The 16,314-nt window shown below is 47.4% G+C and overlaps 1 protein-coding gene across 4 annotated transcripts in view; it reads right to left on the bottom strand.

Annotated features, from left to right (window-relative positions):
- Window positions 1-1,471: 1,471 nt before the first annotated feature.
- The window catches only part of IL15RA (interleukin 15 receptor subunit alpha), an 84,993-nt gene continuing 70,150 nt past the window's right edge, over window positions 1,472-16,314 (bottom strand). For 3 of the 4 annotated variants that reach the window (XM_050936979.1, XM_050936981.1, XM_050936978.1), the window contains 2 exons: window positions 14,033-14,736; window positions 1,472-1,935 (listed from right to left, as the gene is read on the bottom strand). In XM_050936979.1, the coding sequence (XP_050792936.1) occupies window positions 14,568-14,736 (169 nt within the window). In that variant the 3' untranslated portion in view covers window positions 1,472-1,935; window positions 14,033-14,567. The remainder of the gene's footprint in view (window positions 1,936-14,032; window positions 14,737-16,314) is intronic. The other variant, XM_050936980.1, reaches the window with a different exon arrangement.

The raw sequence follows: 16,314 nt of genomic DNA, 5'->3' as shown, positions 1-16,314 counted from the left end.
TTGACATAGGGCACTTATGGCCTTGGTACTGTATCAAAGCTCAAAATATTCATGCAGCAAAATTATCTCAGAATTACAGTCGTCCCCCCTCCCCAACCCACTTGGAATCTCTTCAGTTCTCACGTCATTCCCGCCTAGCCTACTGGATAAAGGGTTAAAAAAAAAACCCCAAGATTGTGCCTATTGTGCTACTTTATGGTGTATAAATGAGGGTTGAAAATTGTCTTTTGTTCATTTCTCCTTCTCCCACCCCAAAATTGCCATTTACTTAGTACAGTGGTTCTCAAACTGAGTCATGACCTCATTTTAATGGGGTCGCCACGGCCAGTGTTAGACTTGCTGGGTCCTGGGGCTGAAACCGAAGCCCAAGCTTCACTGCCCTAGGCTGGTCAGGTGGTAATTTCTGTTATCAGAAGGGGGTTGCAGTGCAGTGACGTTCAAGAACTGCTGACTTAATACATTCAAGCCCTGTCTAGGCTGGAAGACTAGTGGAGCTCTAGTGAAATGGTGACAGCACAAGAACCAAGAGTGAGACCTGAGCCACTGAGAGGGGAGGGGATTGTTATTCAGTGTTTAACGTTCTTAAGGTTGTTCTGTAGTTCTACTTGACTGCAATGCAATGCTTGAGTAAGATTTTGGAGAAAAGCTGTCTATGTTAAAAACTCATCGGTTGAGAGAGCTCACACCATATGTACCCTGAGACGCCCCCTCTAGCAAAATCAGAAAACACCAGCATTGGCATTGCTTTAAAAAGAAGCAAGCAGGGTGCAGAGGCTCCTATAGACAGGCCTTCGCTGAAGGCTGCTCTCCAGTGACATGGGCCCCGAGTCCTGACTCTCACGCTACATTTCTCTTTTTTTTTTTTTTAAATGCTGGTGAACGTTGTGCAGTGTGGGAAGAATTGGAACAGTTAGCGGCACTTCCACGTGGCCTATGGCCCTGCCTGCTCTAGAGAAATCAGTGCTGGCATAGATACATCTGGAGTTACACCAGTGCAAACCTCTAGTGAAGACACGCTGCAGACTGTGAAGTAGAGCTTACCCCAGCAATGTGTCGGTCTAAATCTTGCTTCATGTTGGTGCAGCACATCAGGGGCTTGTGCTAGTGTAACTACATTGCTATAGTTACACTGGTGCAAATGTCTCTGAAATAGACAGTGCCAACGTGATGAGGGTGGATGGGGAGGAAGTTACATGGGTGCAGAAGTAGGCTGGTGTATTGAGACTCTATTACTTTTAGCTATTCCTGGAGACTGTCTTCCTTGATCCAGATTAATAATTTCTCTATCTGCGAGTGTGCATGGCATAAAGGGACCCATGGACTTGGCTCTGTGCACTGATTAACCCCAAACATGTGCTTCTGAGCTCTCTCCCCCATTTGACTATACCACTATTTACCAACTCCCCAGCCCGTATGCCAGCTAGTCTTACTAGAGACGCTGAAAAAGGTACAAGGTGGCAGAGACTGTCTATAAAAATATTTATTAGATTCAGTGGTGCAAAGCAATGTGTTAATGTATTGTACAGTATGAGGGATTGGCTGAGGACTAGTCCAAGGTGGAGTAGGGGGCTATTTGTAAAGGAGTCCACCAGACTATAGGTACGTGCTCTCCCTGGGAGGGAAAATGGCAATGTAAAATATTTCCATTACAATGGCCATTGTGTAACATCTGTAAAAGTGCTATGCTGCTGGTGGGGGTGTGGTCCAAAGGACATCTGTCTCTTGTCTTCTGGATGCACCTGGAACTTGCAAGCATCTGGGATCAGATTCTAACGTGTTTCTGAAAGATTCCTGAGGAAATGATCATGGCTGACCCCAAAATAGTTAGATGTGAGTTTTCTGATTCTCAGACTTGCTCTTTACTCAGGATTTTGCTGGTAGCAGCAGGAAAACAAGCTGTGTTCTTCGCTTGATGGCTTTGTAGATAAATGCCGTCTGAAAGAGAATGGATAACAGAGGTCATGGAACTGAGAAAAGGAAAGACTGTAGGGTGTGTGTTCAGTCACTGCTGGACGAAGTTAAAATGTGCCTTAATAAATTATTTAGGTCCATGCACATTGACACATGCAGGAAACAAAATGTCTTGTGTAATATTGTTGTGGGGCAGTTCCAGAGTCAGGTGGGGATTGCTTTGGGGTGAGATGCATGAAGGTTTGGGCAGGCAGCTGGAGGAGAGAACACTGGACGTGCGTGTCAAAGGCATTTGGCAGGTCAGAGTAGAGATGGTGTGTGATTGTATGTCTATGCTATGAAATTAGTTCGGATTTATAGAAGTCGGTTCTTTAGAAATTGTTTTTATACAGTCGATTGTGTGTGTTCCCACACAAAATGCTCTAAGTACATTAAGTTGGTGGACTGCGTCCATAGTACCGAGGTGAGCGCCGACTTCCGGAGCGTCGCACTGAGGGTAGCTGTGAGTAGCTATCCCACAGTTCCCGCAGTCTCTGCTGCCCATTGGGATTCTGGGTTGAAATCTCAATGCCTGATGGGGCCAAAACTGTGTCCCAGGTGGTTCTAGGTAAATGTCGTCAGGCCCCCCTCTCCCTCCGTGAAAACAATGGCAGACAATCGTTTCACGCCTTTTTTCCTGAGTTACCTGAACAGGCGCTGTCATATACCTAGTCCCAGATTTGGACCTTAGCGTCCAAAATATGGGAGTTAGCATGAAAACCTCCAAGCTTAGTTACCAGCTTGGACCTGGTACTGCTGCCACCACCCAAAAAATTAGAGTGTTTTGGGGCACTCTGGTCCCCACAAAAACCTTTCCTGGGGACCCCAAGACCCAAATCCCTTGAGTCTCACAACAAAGGGAAATACATCTTTTCCCTTCCCCCCTCCAGGTGCTCCTGGAGAGATACACAGAAGCAACCTCCGTGAATCTAAGCAGAGGGAGTCCACCCTCTCTAATTCCAGTCCTGGAAACAAAAGCACTTCCCTCTTCACCCAGAGGGAATACAAAGTCAGGCTAGTAAATCTAACATACACAGATCTCCACCTGACTTCTTCCTCCCACCAATTCCCTGGTGAGCTACAGACTCAATTCCCTGGAGTCCCTCACTAAAGAAAAACTACAGCAGGTCTTAAAAGAAAGCTTTATATAAAAAAGAAAGAAAAATACATACAAATGGTCTCTCTGTATTAAGGTGACAAATACAGGGTCAATTGCTTAAAAGAAATATGAATAAACAGCCTTATTCAAAAAGAATACAATTTAAAGCACTCCAGCAACTATAGACATGTAAATACAAAAGAAAAAAACAATAACCCTTATTGTTTTTATGATCTCTGTACTCACAACTTGGAAACAGAAGATTAGAGAGCAGGAAATAGAAATCACTCCTCATAGCTGAGAGAGAGGCAGACAGAAGACTCACACCCAAAACTTCCCTCCACCCAGATCTGAAAAAAGTCTGGTTTCCTGATTGGTCCTCTGGTCAGGTGTTTCAGGTTACTTTTTTTCCAGGTGAAAGAGACATTAACCCTTAGCTATTTTTCCAGGTGAAAGAGACATTAACCCTTAGCTATCTGTTTATGACAGGCGCCATACCATGGCAAGCATGGAGCCCACTCAGCTCACCGTCACCGTACGTTTCCTGGGTGCTGGCAGACGTGGGACTGCATTGCTACACAGCAGCAGCTCATTGCCTTTTGGCAGCAGACAGTGCATTACGATTGGTAGCCACTGTCGTCATATTCCTGGGTGCTTTTTTAATCGACCTCGGTGAGAACAGTCGGGGTGCCTGGGCTCAGCCAGGTCATTCCCATCTTCTGCCGAGCACCCTGGAGATGATGATGGCTAGCAATCGTAATGCAGCATCTTCTGCTGAGCACCCAGGAGCTGACGATGGCTAGCAAACTGCACCCGTCTGCTGCCACCCTAAAGATGTAAAAAATAGATGGAGTGGATCAAAACAAGGAATAGACCCGATTTGTTTTGTATTCATTTGCTTCCTCCCTCCTGCTGTGAAATCAATGGCCTGCTAAACCCAGGGTTTTGAGTTTGATCCTTGAGGGGGCCATTCTGTGTGTGAAAGTTGTTTGTGTTTCTCCTTGATGCAAAGCCACCCCCTTTGTGGACTGTAATTCCCTGTAAGCCATGTTGTCAGTTGCCCCTCCCTCCATCAGAGCAGACAATCGTTTCGCGCCTTTTCTCAGCCCAGATGCCATAGCACTGGGATCCTGGAGCCCACTCAGATCACCACGGCAATTATGAGCACTGTAAACACCACGCGCAGTATCCTGGAGTATATGCAGAACCAGAACCTGCCAAAGCATAACCAAGCGAGGAGGTGACGGCAGCACAGTAATGAGAGTGATGAGGACATAGACATGGACATTGACTTCTCGCAAAGTACGGGCCCCGGCAATGTGCACATCATGGTGTTAATGGGGCGGGTTCATGCCATGGAATGCCAATTTTGGGCCCAGAAAACAAGCACAGACTGGTGGCACCGAATAGTGTTGCAGGTCTGGGATGATTCCCAGTGGTTGTGAAACTTTTGCATGCATAAGGGCCACTTTCATGGAACGTTGTGACTTGCTTTCCTCTGCCCTGAAGCGCTAGAATACCAAGATGAGAGCAGCCCTCACAGTTCACAAGCGAGTGGCAATAGCCCTGTGGAAGCTTGCAACGCCAGACAGCTACCAGTCAGTCACGCATCTATTTGGAGTGGGCAAATCTTCTGTGGAGGCTGCTGTGATCCAAGTAGCCCTTGCAATTAAAGATCTGCTGATATCAAGGGTAGTGACTCTGGGAAACGTGCAGGTCATAGTCGATGACTTTGCTTCAATGGGATTCCCTAACTGTGGTGGGGCGATAGATGGAACCCATATCCCTATCTTGGCACCGGAGCACCAAGCCAGTGAGTACATGAACCGAAAGGGGTACTTTTCAATGCTGCTGCAAGCACTGGTTGATAACAAGGGACGTTTCACCAACACCAACATGGGATGGCCAGGAAAGATACATGACGCTCTCGTCTTCAGGAACTCTGGTCTGTTTCAAAAGCTGCAGGAAGGGACTTTCTTCCCAGACCAGAAAATAACCATTGGGGATGTTGAAATGCCTATAGTTATCCTTGGGGACCCAGCCTACCCCTTAATGCCATGGCTCATGAAGCCATACACAGGCAGCCTGGACAGTAGTCAGGAGCTGTTCAACTACAGGCTGAGCAAGTACAGAATGGTGGTAGAATGTGCATTTGGACGTTTAAAAGCGTGCTGGCATAGTTTACTGACTCAGATAGATCTCAGCGAAACCAATATTCCCATTGCTATTACTGCTTGCTGTGCGCTCCACGATATCTGTGAGAGTAAGGGGGAAGATATTTATGGCGGGGTGGGAGGTTGAGGCAAATTGCCTGGCCGCTGATTATGCGCAGCCAGACACCAGGGCAGTTAGAAGAGCACAGCAGGATGCGCTGTGCATTGAGAAGCTTTGAAAACCAGTTTCATAACTGGCCAGGCTACGGTGTGAAAGTTCTGTTTGTTTCTCCTAGATGAACCCTCCTCCCCTTGGTTCACTCTACTTCCCTGTAAGCTAAACACCCTCCTCTCCCTCCTTTGATCACCGCTTGCAAAGGCAATAAAGTCATTGTTGCTTCACATTCATGCATTCTTTATTAACTCATCACACAAATAGGGGGATAACTGCCAAGGTAGCCCGGGAGGGGTGGGGGTAGAGGGAAGCGCCGGGTGGGGTGGGGTGGGGGAGGAGGGAAGGACAAGACCACACCGCACTTTAAAAGTTAAACTTAAAAACTTTAAAACTTATTGAAGGCCAGCCTTCTGTTGCTTGGGCAATCCTCTAGGGTGGAGTGACTGGGTAGCTGGAGGCTCCCCCACCGCGTTCTTGGGCATCTGGGTGAAGAGGTTGGTTGGTTACACAGGGGCTGTCACAGTGGCGGTCTGTGCTTCTACTGCCTTTCCTGCAGCTCAGCCATACGCTGGAGCATATCAGTTTGATGGTCCAGCAGTCAGAGCATTGACTCTTGCCTTCTGTTAGCAAGCTTACGCCACCTATCCTCTTCAGCCCGCCACCTCTCCTCGCGTTCCTGTTGTGCTTTCCTGCACTTTGACATCGTCTGCCTCCACGCATTCTGGCGTGCTCTGTCAGTGTGGGAGGACAGCAGTAGCTCTGAGAACCTCTCATCCCGAGTGCATTTTTTTCACCTTCTAATCTTCGCTAGCCTCTGCAAAGGAGAAACATTTGCAGCTGGTGGAGGAAAAAGGAGACTGGTAGTAAAAAAGACACATTTTAGAGAACAATAGGATCACTCTTTCCCATTAAACCTTGCTGTTCACATGACACAGCACATGTGCTTTTGTTACAAGGTAGCAATTTGCCTCTTATATTGAGGGCCTGCCGGTGTGGTGTGAGAGGTCACTCATGCAGTGCCAGGCAACAGAATTCGGCTTGCAGGAAGCCATAGTAAGCCACAGTCTTTTGCCTTCCTTAACCTTCATAACATGTGGGAATGGTTTCAAACAGCAGCGCCCTCGTTTCCCACACCAAGCGGCCATTGGGTTGGCCATTTAAAATGGGTTTGCAATTTAAAAGGAGGGGCTGCGGTTTGCGGGTTAGCGTGTGGCACAAACCCAAATACGCTCTCACGCACATGCTATTCTCTGGGATGATCACTTCACCCCCCCGCACTCACCGTGTGGCTAACAGCGGGAAACATTTCTGTTCAGCCACAGGCAAACAGCCCAGCAGGAACGGGCACCTCTGAATGTCCCCTTAATAAAAGCACCCAATTTCAACCAGGTGACCACGAATGATATCACTCTTCTGAAGATAACACAGAGAGATAAGGAATGAATGTTGTCTGAATGCCAGCAAACACCAGGATTTCTGCTCCATCCCCATGTAGCTGTACTGGCCACGAATGCCAGGGCAGATTAATCATTAAACGTGCTTGCTTTTACACCGTGTGTAATATTTACAAATGTACGCTCACTAGAGGTCCCTTCTCCGCCTACAGAGGCCTTGGGTGGGTTCGGGGTATACTGGCACCGAGTCCAGGGTGAAAAACACATCTTGGCTGTTGGGGAAATTGGTTTCACCGCTTCCTTGCTGTGAGCTATCTTCAATCTCTTCATCATCTTCCTCATCCCCAAAACCCACTTCCTTGTTGCATGATTCTCCATTGATAGAGTCAAAGCACAGGGTTGGGGTAGTGGTGGTTGCACCCCCTAGCATGGCATGCAGCTCAGCATAGAAGCGGCATGTCTGTGGCTCTGCTCCGGATCTTCCGTTTGCCTCTCTGGTTTTGTGGTAGGCTTGCCTTAGCTCCTTAATTTTCACGCGGCACTGCTGTGCGTCCCTGTTATGGCCTGTGTCCTTCATGCCCTTTGAGACTTTTGCTAATGTTTTGGCATTTTGTTTACTGCAACGGAGTTCAGCTAGCACGGATCCATCTCCCCATATGGCGAGCAGATCCTGTACCTCCCATTCGGTCCATGCTGGAGCTCTTTTGCAATCCTGGGACTCCATCATGGTCACCTCTGCTGATGAGATCTGCACTCACCTGCACCTTGCCAAGCTGGCCAAACACGAAATGAGATTCAAAAGTTCGCAGGTCTTTTCCTGTCTACCTGGCCAGTGCATCAGCGCTGTCCACAGCGGTCACAACGAAGCACTCTGGGATAGCTCCAGGAGGCCAATACCATCAAATTGCTTCCACACTACCCCAAATTTGAAGCAAATTCAGCACTAATCCCCTCGTTGGAGGTGGAGTCAAGAAATCGATTTAAAGAGCCCTTTAAGTCGAAAAAAAGGGCTTCGTCGTGTGGACGGGTCCAGGCTTAAATCGAGGTAACACTGCTAAATTCAACCTGAAATCATAGTGTAGACCAGGCCTTACTCACCGGGCTGCAGGCCTTCGCTGTCCATCTTTCCCAGCAGCACACCCCACCTCACTTTATATGAGACTCACTGTTCAGCCTTAGTACGCCCTTCAGCAGGGGTGAGCAAACTTTTTGGCCTGAGGGCCACATCTGGGAGGGGAAAATGCATGCAGGGCCATGAATGTAGGGTCGGGGCGGGGGGTAGGGGTGCAGGAGGGTGTGCAGTGTACAGGAAGGGACTCAGGGCAAGGGGTTGGGGCACAGGATGGGTGCGGTGTGTACAAGGGGGCTCAGGGCAGGGGGTTGGGTGCACGATGGGTGCGGTGTGTACGAGAGGGCTCAGGGCAGGGGGTTGGGGCACAGGATTGGTGTGGTGTGTACGAGGGGGCTCAGGGCAGGGGGTTGGGGTGCAGGATGGGTGCGGTGTGTACGAGGGGGCTGTGGGCAGGGGATTGGGGCACAGGATGGGTGTGTTGTGTGCGAGGGGGCTCAGGGCAGGGGGTTGGGGTGCAGGATGGGTGCGGTGTGTACGAGGGGGCTGTGGGCAGGGGGTTGGGGCACAGGATGGGTGTGGTGTGTACGAGGGGGCTCAGGGCAGGGGGTTGGGGTGCAGGATGGGTGAGATGTATAAGACGGGGATCGGAAGGGGGTTGAGGCACAGGATGGGTGTGGGATGCACGAGAGGGCTTGTCAGGGGGTTGGGGTGCAGGAGGGGGTGCAGAGTGCGGGAGGGGGGCTCAGGGCAGGGAGTAGAGTGCAGGATGGGTGCGGGTGTACAAGGCGGCTCAGGGCAGGGGATTTGGGTGTGGCAGGAGATTGGGGTGTGGGGTACAGGAGAGGTTTGTGGTATACGAAGGGGCTCAGGGCAGGGGGCTGGGGCACAGGATGGGTGTGGGATGCATGAGAGGGCTTGGCAGGGGGCTGGGGTGCAGGAGGAGGTGCAGAGTGCGGGAGGGGGCTCAGCGCAGGGGGTTAGGGTGCAGGAGAGGTGTGGCAGGGGTTTAGGGTGCGAGGTGCAGGAGGAGTTCAGGGTGCGGGCTCCAGCCCAGCGCCGCTTATCTTGAGTGCCTCCGGAGTGTCAGTGGTGCGCAGTGGGGCTAAAACAGGCTCCCTGCCTGCCCTGGCCCCGTGCTGCTCCTGGAAGTGCCTGGCACCACATTCCTGAGGCCCCTGAGGGAGGCAGGGGGGCAGAGGGCGCCGCGTGCTGCCCTCCCCTGTGGGTACCTCCCCTGAAGCTCCCATTGGCCGTGGTTCCACATTCCCAGCCAATGGGAGTTGCGGGGGCGGTGCCTGGAGGCGAGGGCAGCACATGGAGCCCTCTGCCCCCTACCAGGAGCCGCAGGGACGTGGTGCTGGCTGCTTCCAGCGGGTGGAAATCCTGCAGGCCAGATCCAAAGCCCTGACGGGCCAGATTCAGCCTGTGGGCCATAGTTTGGCCACCTCTGCCGTACAGCACTATCCAAATTGTGTTTCAGAATAAGAACTGCTCCAATACCAGGAGCTGCAAACTGGGGTCTGATTTTGCGGGCAAACTGGCTGCACTCAGTTACCTAACAACTGATGGTACCCACAATAACAGAGGCTGGTTTGGGGCCCTCTTCAAAATGAGACCTGAGACATGGAAAAGAAACGATTCACACAGTCTCTGTATCTAGAAGACTCTAAGATTTTGTTATACGATAGGCACGTTCCCTCGATATCAGTGGTACGAAATAAGCTGGGTTGGTGCCCTCAGTAATATTGAATACAGAGGGCTACCAGTGTCCTGCTCCTCTGCATGTAGCATAGTGCTCTGGCAGGAGGTTACAGATAATATTTTTCAGCTATCTGATTGTTTCCTATTTGTTCCCCTGAATAATCCTGCCTGGGGATGGTGCAGCTCAGCTTTTTCCATACTTTGGAAGCTTTTGCCACCAGCTTTACTGTTTGCTGTAGGTTACAGAGGTGAAATACATACTGAAAGAAAAAGAAAGGAACATGAGTGCTGCTCCGGTGCAACAGACCAAGGTCCATCAGACTTGGCCCCTGTCTGAGACAGGTACGAACTCCTGGCACTGCAAAGAGAAAGTTTATAATATACCTAACTCTGCACTACTGTGCCATAGGGTAAGAGAGGAACTTCCTTCTGACTGCAAGCAGTGATCAGTTTATGTCCCTGAAACACGAGGATGGCTATCCCATATCATGGTCACCCTGTCTAGAGCACCTGCAGGTGCTATGTATACGGAGAGACAGCGCTAATTCTTTTTCCAGTTCTTACTGCGCATTTTTCTTCATCATCAACCCAGGAACTCAGCGAGGAAGGATGGTCTACTGCTTAAGGCACTCATCTGGGACAGGAGAGCACCAGGCTCTGCCACAGACTTCTTATATGATCTTGGGCAAGTCAATTAGTCTTTTGGTGTCTCAGTTCCCCTTCTGTAAAATGGGGGTAATTAGCACTGCCCTACCCCACAGATGGGTTGGGAGAAATATATATATTAAAGATTGTGAGGTGCTCAGATACTACAGATGGCGGGCAAATAAAGTACCTAAGATACACCCAAATCATGTATGACAACAAAGGTTATATCCTTCTGTCATAAACAGATAGCTAAGGGTTAATGTCTCTTTCACCTGAAGCACCTGACCAGAGGACCAATCAGGAAACCGGATTTTTTCAACTCTGGGTGGAGGGAAGTTTGTGTCTGAGTCTTTGTCTGTCTGCCTGCTTTCTCTGAGCTTTGGAGAAGTAGTTCTGCTTTCTAATCTTCTGTTTCTAAGTGTATGGACAAAGAGATCAGATAGTAAGTTATATAGTTTCTTTTCTTTGGTATTTGCATGAATATAAGTGCTGGAGTGCTTTGATTTGTATTCTTTTTGAATAAGGCTGTTTATTCAATATTCTTTTAAGCAATTGACCCTGTATTTCGTCACCTTAATACAGAGAGACCATTTGTATGTATTTTTCTTTCTTTTTATATAAAGCTTTCTTTTAAGACCTGTTGGAGTTTTTCCTTACTTCAGGGAAATTGAGTCTATACTCACCAGGGAATTGGTGGGAGGAAGAAATCAGGGGGAGATCTGTGTGTGTTGAATTTGCTAGCCTGATTTTACATTTCCTCTGGGTGAAGAGGAAAGTACTTTTTGTTTCCAGGACTGGGAACAGAGAGGGGGAGTCACTCTGTGTAGTTTCACAGAGCTTGTGTCTGTGTATCTCTCCAGGAGCACCTGGAGGGGGGAAGGGAAAAAGGATTATTTCCCTTTGTTGTGAGACTCAAGGGATTTGGGTCTTGGGGTCCCCAGGGAAGGTTTTTCAGGGGGACCAAAGTGCCCCAAAACACTCTAATTTTTTGGGTGGTGGCAGCAAGTACCAGGTCCAAGCTGGTAACTAAGCTTGGAGGTTTTCATGCTAACCCCCATATTTTGGACGCTAAGGTCCAAATCTGGTACTAAGGTTATGATATATTAAAGATTGTGAGGTGCTCAGATACTACAGATGGCGGGCAAATAAAGTACCTAAGATACACCCAAATCATGTATGACAACAAAGGTTATATCCTTCCATCTGTTTTAAACTTGTGCCTTTGATTTCATCAAGCTCCCTCTTGTTTTGGATTTATATGAAAGGGCCTCAGTGCTTGACTGACCTTCTCTGTTGTTTTAAATACCTCCATCATATCCCTTCTTATTCTGCCCCTTTCTAGACTAAGGACTCGTCCTTCTCTCTCTGTGTAGGAAGGCAGCTTCCTCCCCTCTCTATGCTTCCATTAATTTTTTCTTTCCCTTCTTCTGTTCCATTTAGAGATAAGGTCTCATAGACTCATAGACTCTAGGACTGGAAGGGACCTCGAGAGGTCATCGAGTCCAGTCCCCTGCCCTCATGGCAGGACCAAATACTGTCTAGACCATCCCTGATAGACATTTATCTAACCTACTCTTAAATATCTCCAGAGATGGAGATTCCACAACTTCCCTAGGCAATCTATTCCAGTGTTTAACTACCCTGACAGTTAGGAACTTTTTCCTAATGTCCAACCTAAATCTCCCTTGCTGCAGTTTAAGCCCATTGCTTCTTGTTCTATCATTGGAGGCTAAGGTGAACAAGTTTTCTCCCTCCTCCTGATGACACCCTTTTAGATACCTGAAAACTACTATCATGTCCCCTCTCAGTCTTCTCTTTTCCAAACTAAACAAACCCAATTCCTTCAGCCTTCCTTCATAGGTCATGTTCTCAAGACCTTTAATCATTCTTGTTGCTCTTCTCTGGACCCTCTCCAATTTCTCCACATCTTTCTTGAAATGCGGTGCCCAGAACTGGACACAATACTCCAGTTGAGGCCTAACCAGCGCAGAGTAAAGCGGAAGAATGACTTCTCGTGTCTTATTTACAACACACCTGTTAATGCATCCCAGAATCATGTTTGCTTTTTTTGCAACAGTATCACACTGTTGACTCATATTAAGCTTGTGGTCCACTGTGACCCCTAGATCTCTTTCTGCCATACTCCTTCCTAGACAGTCTCTTCCCATTCTGTATGTGTGAAACTGATTGTTCCTTCCTAAGTGGAGCACTTTGCATTTATCTTTATTGAACTTCATTCTGTTTACCTCAGACCATTTCTCCAACTTGTCCAGATCATTTTGAATTTTGACCCTGTCCTCCAAAGCAGTTGCAATCCCTCCCAGTTTGGTATCGTCCGCAAACTTAATAAGCGTACTTTCTATGCCAACATCTAAATCGTTGATGAAGATATTGAACAGAACCGGTCCCAAAACAGAACCCTGTGGAACCCCACTTGTTATATCTTTCCAGCAGGATTGGGAGCCATTAACAACTACTCTCTGAGTACGGTTATCCAGCCAGTTATGCACCCACCTTATAGTAGCCCCATCTAAATTGTACTTTCCTAGCTTATCTATAAGAATATCATGAGAGACTGTATCAAATGCCTTACTAAAGTCTAGGTATATCACATCCACCGCTTCTCCCTTATCCACAAGGCTCGTTATCCTTTCAAAGAACGCTATCAGATTAGTTTGACACGATTTGTTCTTTACAAATCCATGCTGGCTATTCCCTATCACCTTACCACCTTCCAAGTGTTTGCAGATGATTTCTTTGATTACCTGCTCCATTATCTTCCCTGGCACAGAAGTTAAACTAACTGGTCTGTAGTTTCCTGGGTTGTTTTTATTTCCCTTTTTATAGATGGGCACTATATTTGCCTCCTTCCAGTCTTCTGGAATCTCCCCCGTCTCCCATGATTTCCCAAAGATAATAGCTAGAGGCTCAGATACCTCTTCCATTAACTCCTTGAGTATTCTAGGATGCATTTCATCAGGCCCTGGTGACTTGCAGGCATCTAACTTTTCTAAGTGATTTTTTACTTGCTCTTTCCTTATTTTCTCTTCTAAACCTACCCTCTTCCCGTAAGCATTCACTATACTAGACATTCCTTCAGACTTCTCAGTGAAGACCGACACAAAGAAGTCATTAAGCATCTCTGCCATTTCCAAGTCTCCCGTTACTGTTTCCCCCTCCTCATTGAGCAGTGGGCCTACCCTGTCCTTAGTCTTCCTCTTGCTTCTAATGTATTGATAAAAAGTCTTCTTGTTTCCCTTTATTCCCATAGCTAGTTTGAGTTCATTTTGTGCCTTTGCTTTTCTAATCTTGCCTCTGCATTCCTGTGTTATTTGCCTATATTCATCCTTCGTGATCTGACCTAGTTTCCATTTTTTATATGACGCCTTTTTATTTTGTAGGTCACTTAGTTCATCTCTGTTTGGCAGGGCCAGATTGCTCCTAATGCCTTGTGCAGTCTAGTTTCAAATGACTGAACAGTGGGGATTCCAATACATTCATTGGAACGCTATTCTACAGATGAATGGACCTACCACTGTCAGGCACTGGGGCGAATTTCTAAGCTTGCTCAAACTGATTTCAATTTATTTTAGGAGTTTTTTTTAAAAAAAAAAATCCTTATTTTAAATGTAAAAATAAAACTACTTTTTAAAAATCCAAGTAGATGCAGCAGCACTCACTTAAATAAAATCCCATTAAGTCTGATTTTCAGAAGTTCTGGCCACCCCCAACTTCAAATGACATCAATGGAAGTTGCAGGATTTCTGGGCATCTGAAAATGAGGCCCAATGTTTGTTTCCTTATGAATTAAGTATATCCAAAAGATGTTTTGCAGCTCACCTTTCTGTTCTCTCTGTCTGGGTCCTAGGTGGTCCTAAGCTGTGTTCTTCACTATCAGATCACCAAATGCTTCTTCTCTGGCATCGTCTTTACACTGCATATAAGAGGCCACCTGAAGTTTTTTCAGAACTTTCCACATGGACGGTTCTCCTTGGGCATTTAAATGCCTGCGTGATTTCTCTTTAGAAAGCAACCATTCATTAAAATAAGAATTAAAAGATATGTCCAAGTTATCTAGACACTCTCTTATGGGTACAGGATGTTCAGCTCCAAGAACAGAGCAGGGATGCAGTAAAGTTTATGAGACCATTCCTATCCTCTCTTTGAAACGATGGTGGGCCAGGCAATCAGATCTTCTGCACACTTGCCACAGCTTAGAAATGAGGCTGTATTTCCAATCTCAAATTGAGTAGCTGACATGTGGTAATTGACAAGTCAGCACCTAATCCAACTGGCCTGTTGGTTTTTGTGAGCAGCAAGGATCCCTTCCCCTTTCAAGTTTAACGGATACACTGATTTCACTAAGGGTTATTGTTCAACCAGTCGATGTCACACAAGATGATGACATCATCTCTGTCCCTTCACTTGGTTCTTCTGGACCGTTTGAGCCACTGTCTTCTGGTGGTGTTCCATCCCTTTGTTCTGACTCTTCTGTAGTCATGGGAATGGCTATCACAGGTATGGTGTGTTGTCGCCTCATGTGGCTGCAAAAAGAAAAATTCACAGGATCAGCAAATGTTGGAGACTGCACACTAAAGGCATCTGCTATGCAGTCCGTGGGCTAAAATGCTGAGCAGGAGTGCAAAATGTCAGTAGGGAAACACATCAATCACAGACGGTCTCAGTCTTTGATTATTGACTAATTAGATACCAGGACATGCTTCTGGGCTTCTTCGTTATACTAGGGCTTTGTCACAGCTCCAGCAGCATAACGGCGTCTTGAAGTGGATGTAAGTTATGACATTTGTGTGTTGTAAAGGACCCTGAGTGTAAAGGCAAGGGGGGAGGGTTAGCTCAGTGGTTTGAGCATTGGTCTGCTACACCCAGGGTTGTGAGCTCCATCCTTGAGGAAGCCATTTGGGGATTTAGTTGGGGACTGGTCTCCCTTTGAGCAGCAGGTTGGACTAGATGACCTCCTGAGGTCCCTTCCAACTCTGACATTCTATGATTCTAAATGAGAATGAAGCCCACAGACATTAAAGATGGGAAAAACCTAGCTGAACAGCTTAATCAGGCCATCTACAATCCCTTCAAGAAAGCACAGATCTCAGTGTACTGTATTTGTGAGTGCTCCACCTTATCTAACTCGGAGCTGTAGGATGGGTTTCCGCAGGAGCCAGGTGCTCTCCTTCCTTCGGGAGGGTGGGTACTCTGTGGTTTTCCTGCAGGAGACCCACACGGATCCGGCTGCCGAAGCCAGCTGGCGGCTGGAGTTGGGGGACAGGGTCTACTTCAGCCATCTCACAACCCGTCGGGCTGGAGTAGCTACCCTGTTCTCCCCCCGACCTATGGCCCGAGGTGCTGAGGGTCACCGAGGCTGTGCCAGGCCACCTTCGAGGAGCAGTGGGCGCTGTCCGGGGTTCTCTGCTCGGTGTCCCCGTCAGGTTCCCTCCTTATGACCCTTTGAGCGCACTCCTGTCCCTGTTCTTTTATTAGTTGTCCCCCAAAATCAGTGGGGTTCTGAAGTCCTGTGAGTCCTCCCCTTAGGCTGGGGGGGATCCTTTAGCAGTGGGCGGGCTTCCGCCCACCCACTTCCCAGAAACCCAATAGATACAATGACATTCTAGAAAATGTCAATTTCTCTTCATTACTTCTATTTGCCAATAAAGATCAAATACATATGCTCAATGTCTTTCAGCTGAAATCCTTTAACATAAGGAACAAGGTCAGTGTTAAACTAGGGTATTTTTTCTTCCTAAAATGGCATAAAAAATATTCATTGGCATGCAGGAACAAGATTGCCACTCAAAAAAAAAAAAAAAAAAAAAAAACTTTAAATGATTCATGCCACAGGCCTCCTACCACATTTCTTTGGAGGCTATTTCACAATCTCAGTAGTTCAGTAACTTCTTGTGAGCTTTTTGATGCTCTTTTGGCTAAATCTTCCCTTCTAGATATCATCTAGTTTCACCTCTTGTAGCACCTAAATAATTCTCTTCCCTCTGTCATGTTTACACACTACAAATACGTGATGGTTACCATGACCACAGCTAAGCCACTGTTGGCAAGAATTATCTTTTAATGTTTGCATTACAGAACTCTGCTCCAGGTTTCTGTCACTC

The sequence above is a fragment of the Gopherus flavomarginatus genome, chromosome 1 (assembly GCF_025201925.1).
Source record: "Gopherus flavomarginatus isolate rGopFla2 chromosome 1, rGopFla2.mat.asm, whole genome shotgun sequence".
Taxonomy (NCBI): Eukaryota; Metazoa; Chordata; order Testudines; family Testudinidae; genus Gopherus; species Gopherus flavomarginatus.
Note: the sequence above shows the minus strand (reverse complement) of the source record. Positions and strands in the feature narration are given on the sequence as shown.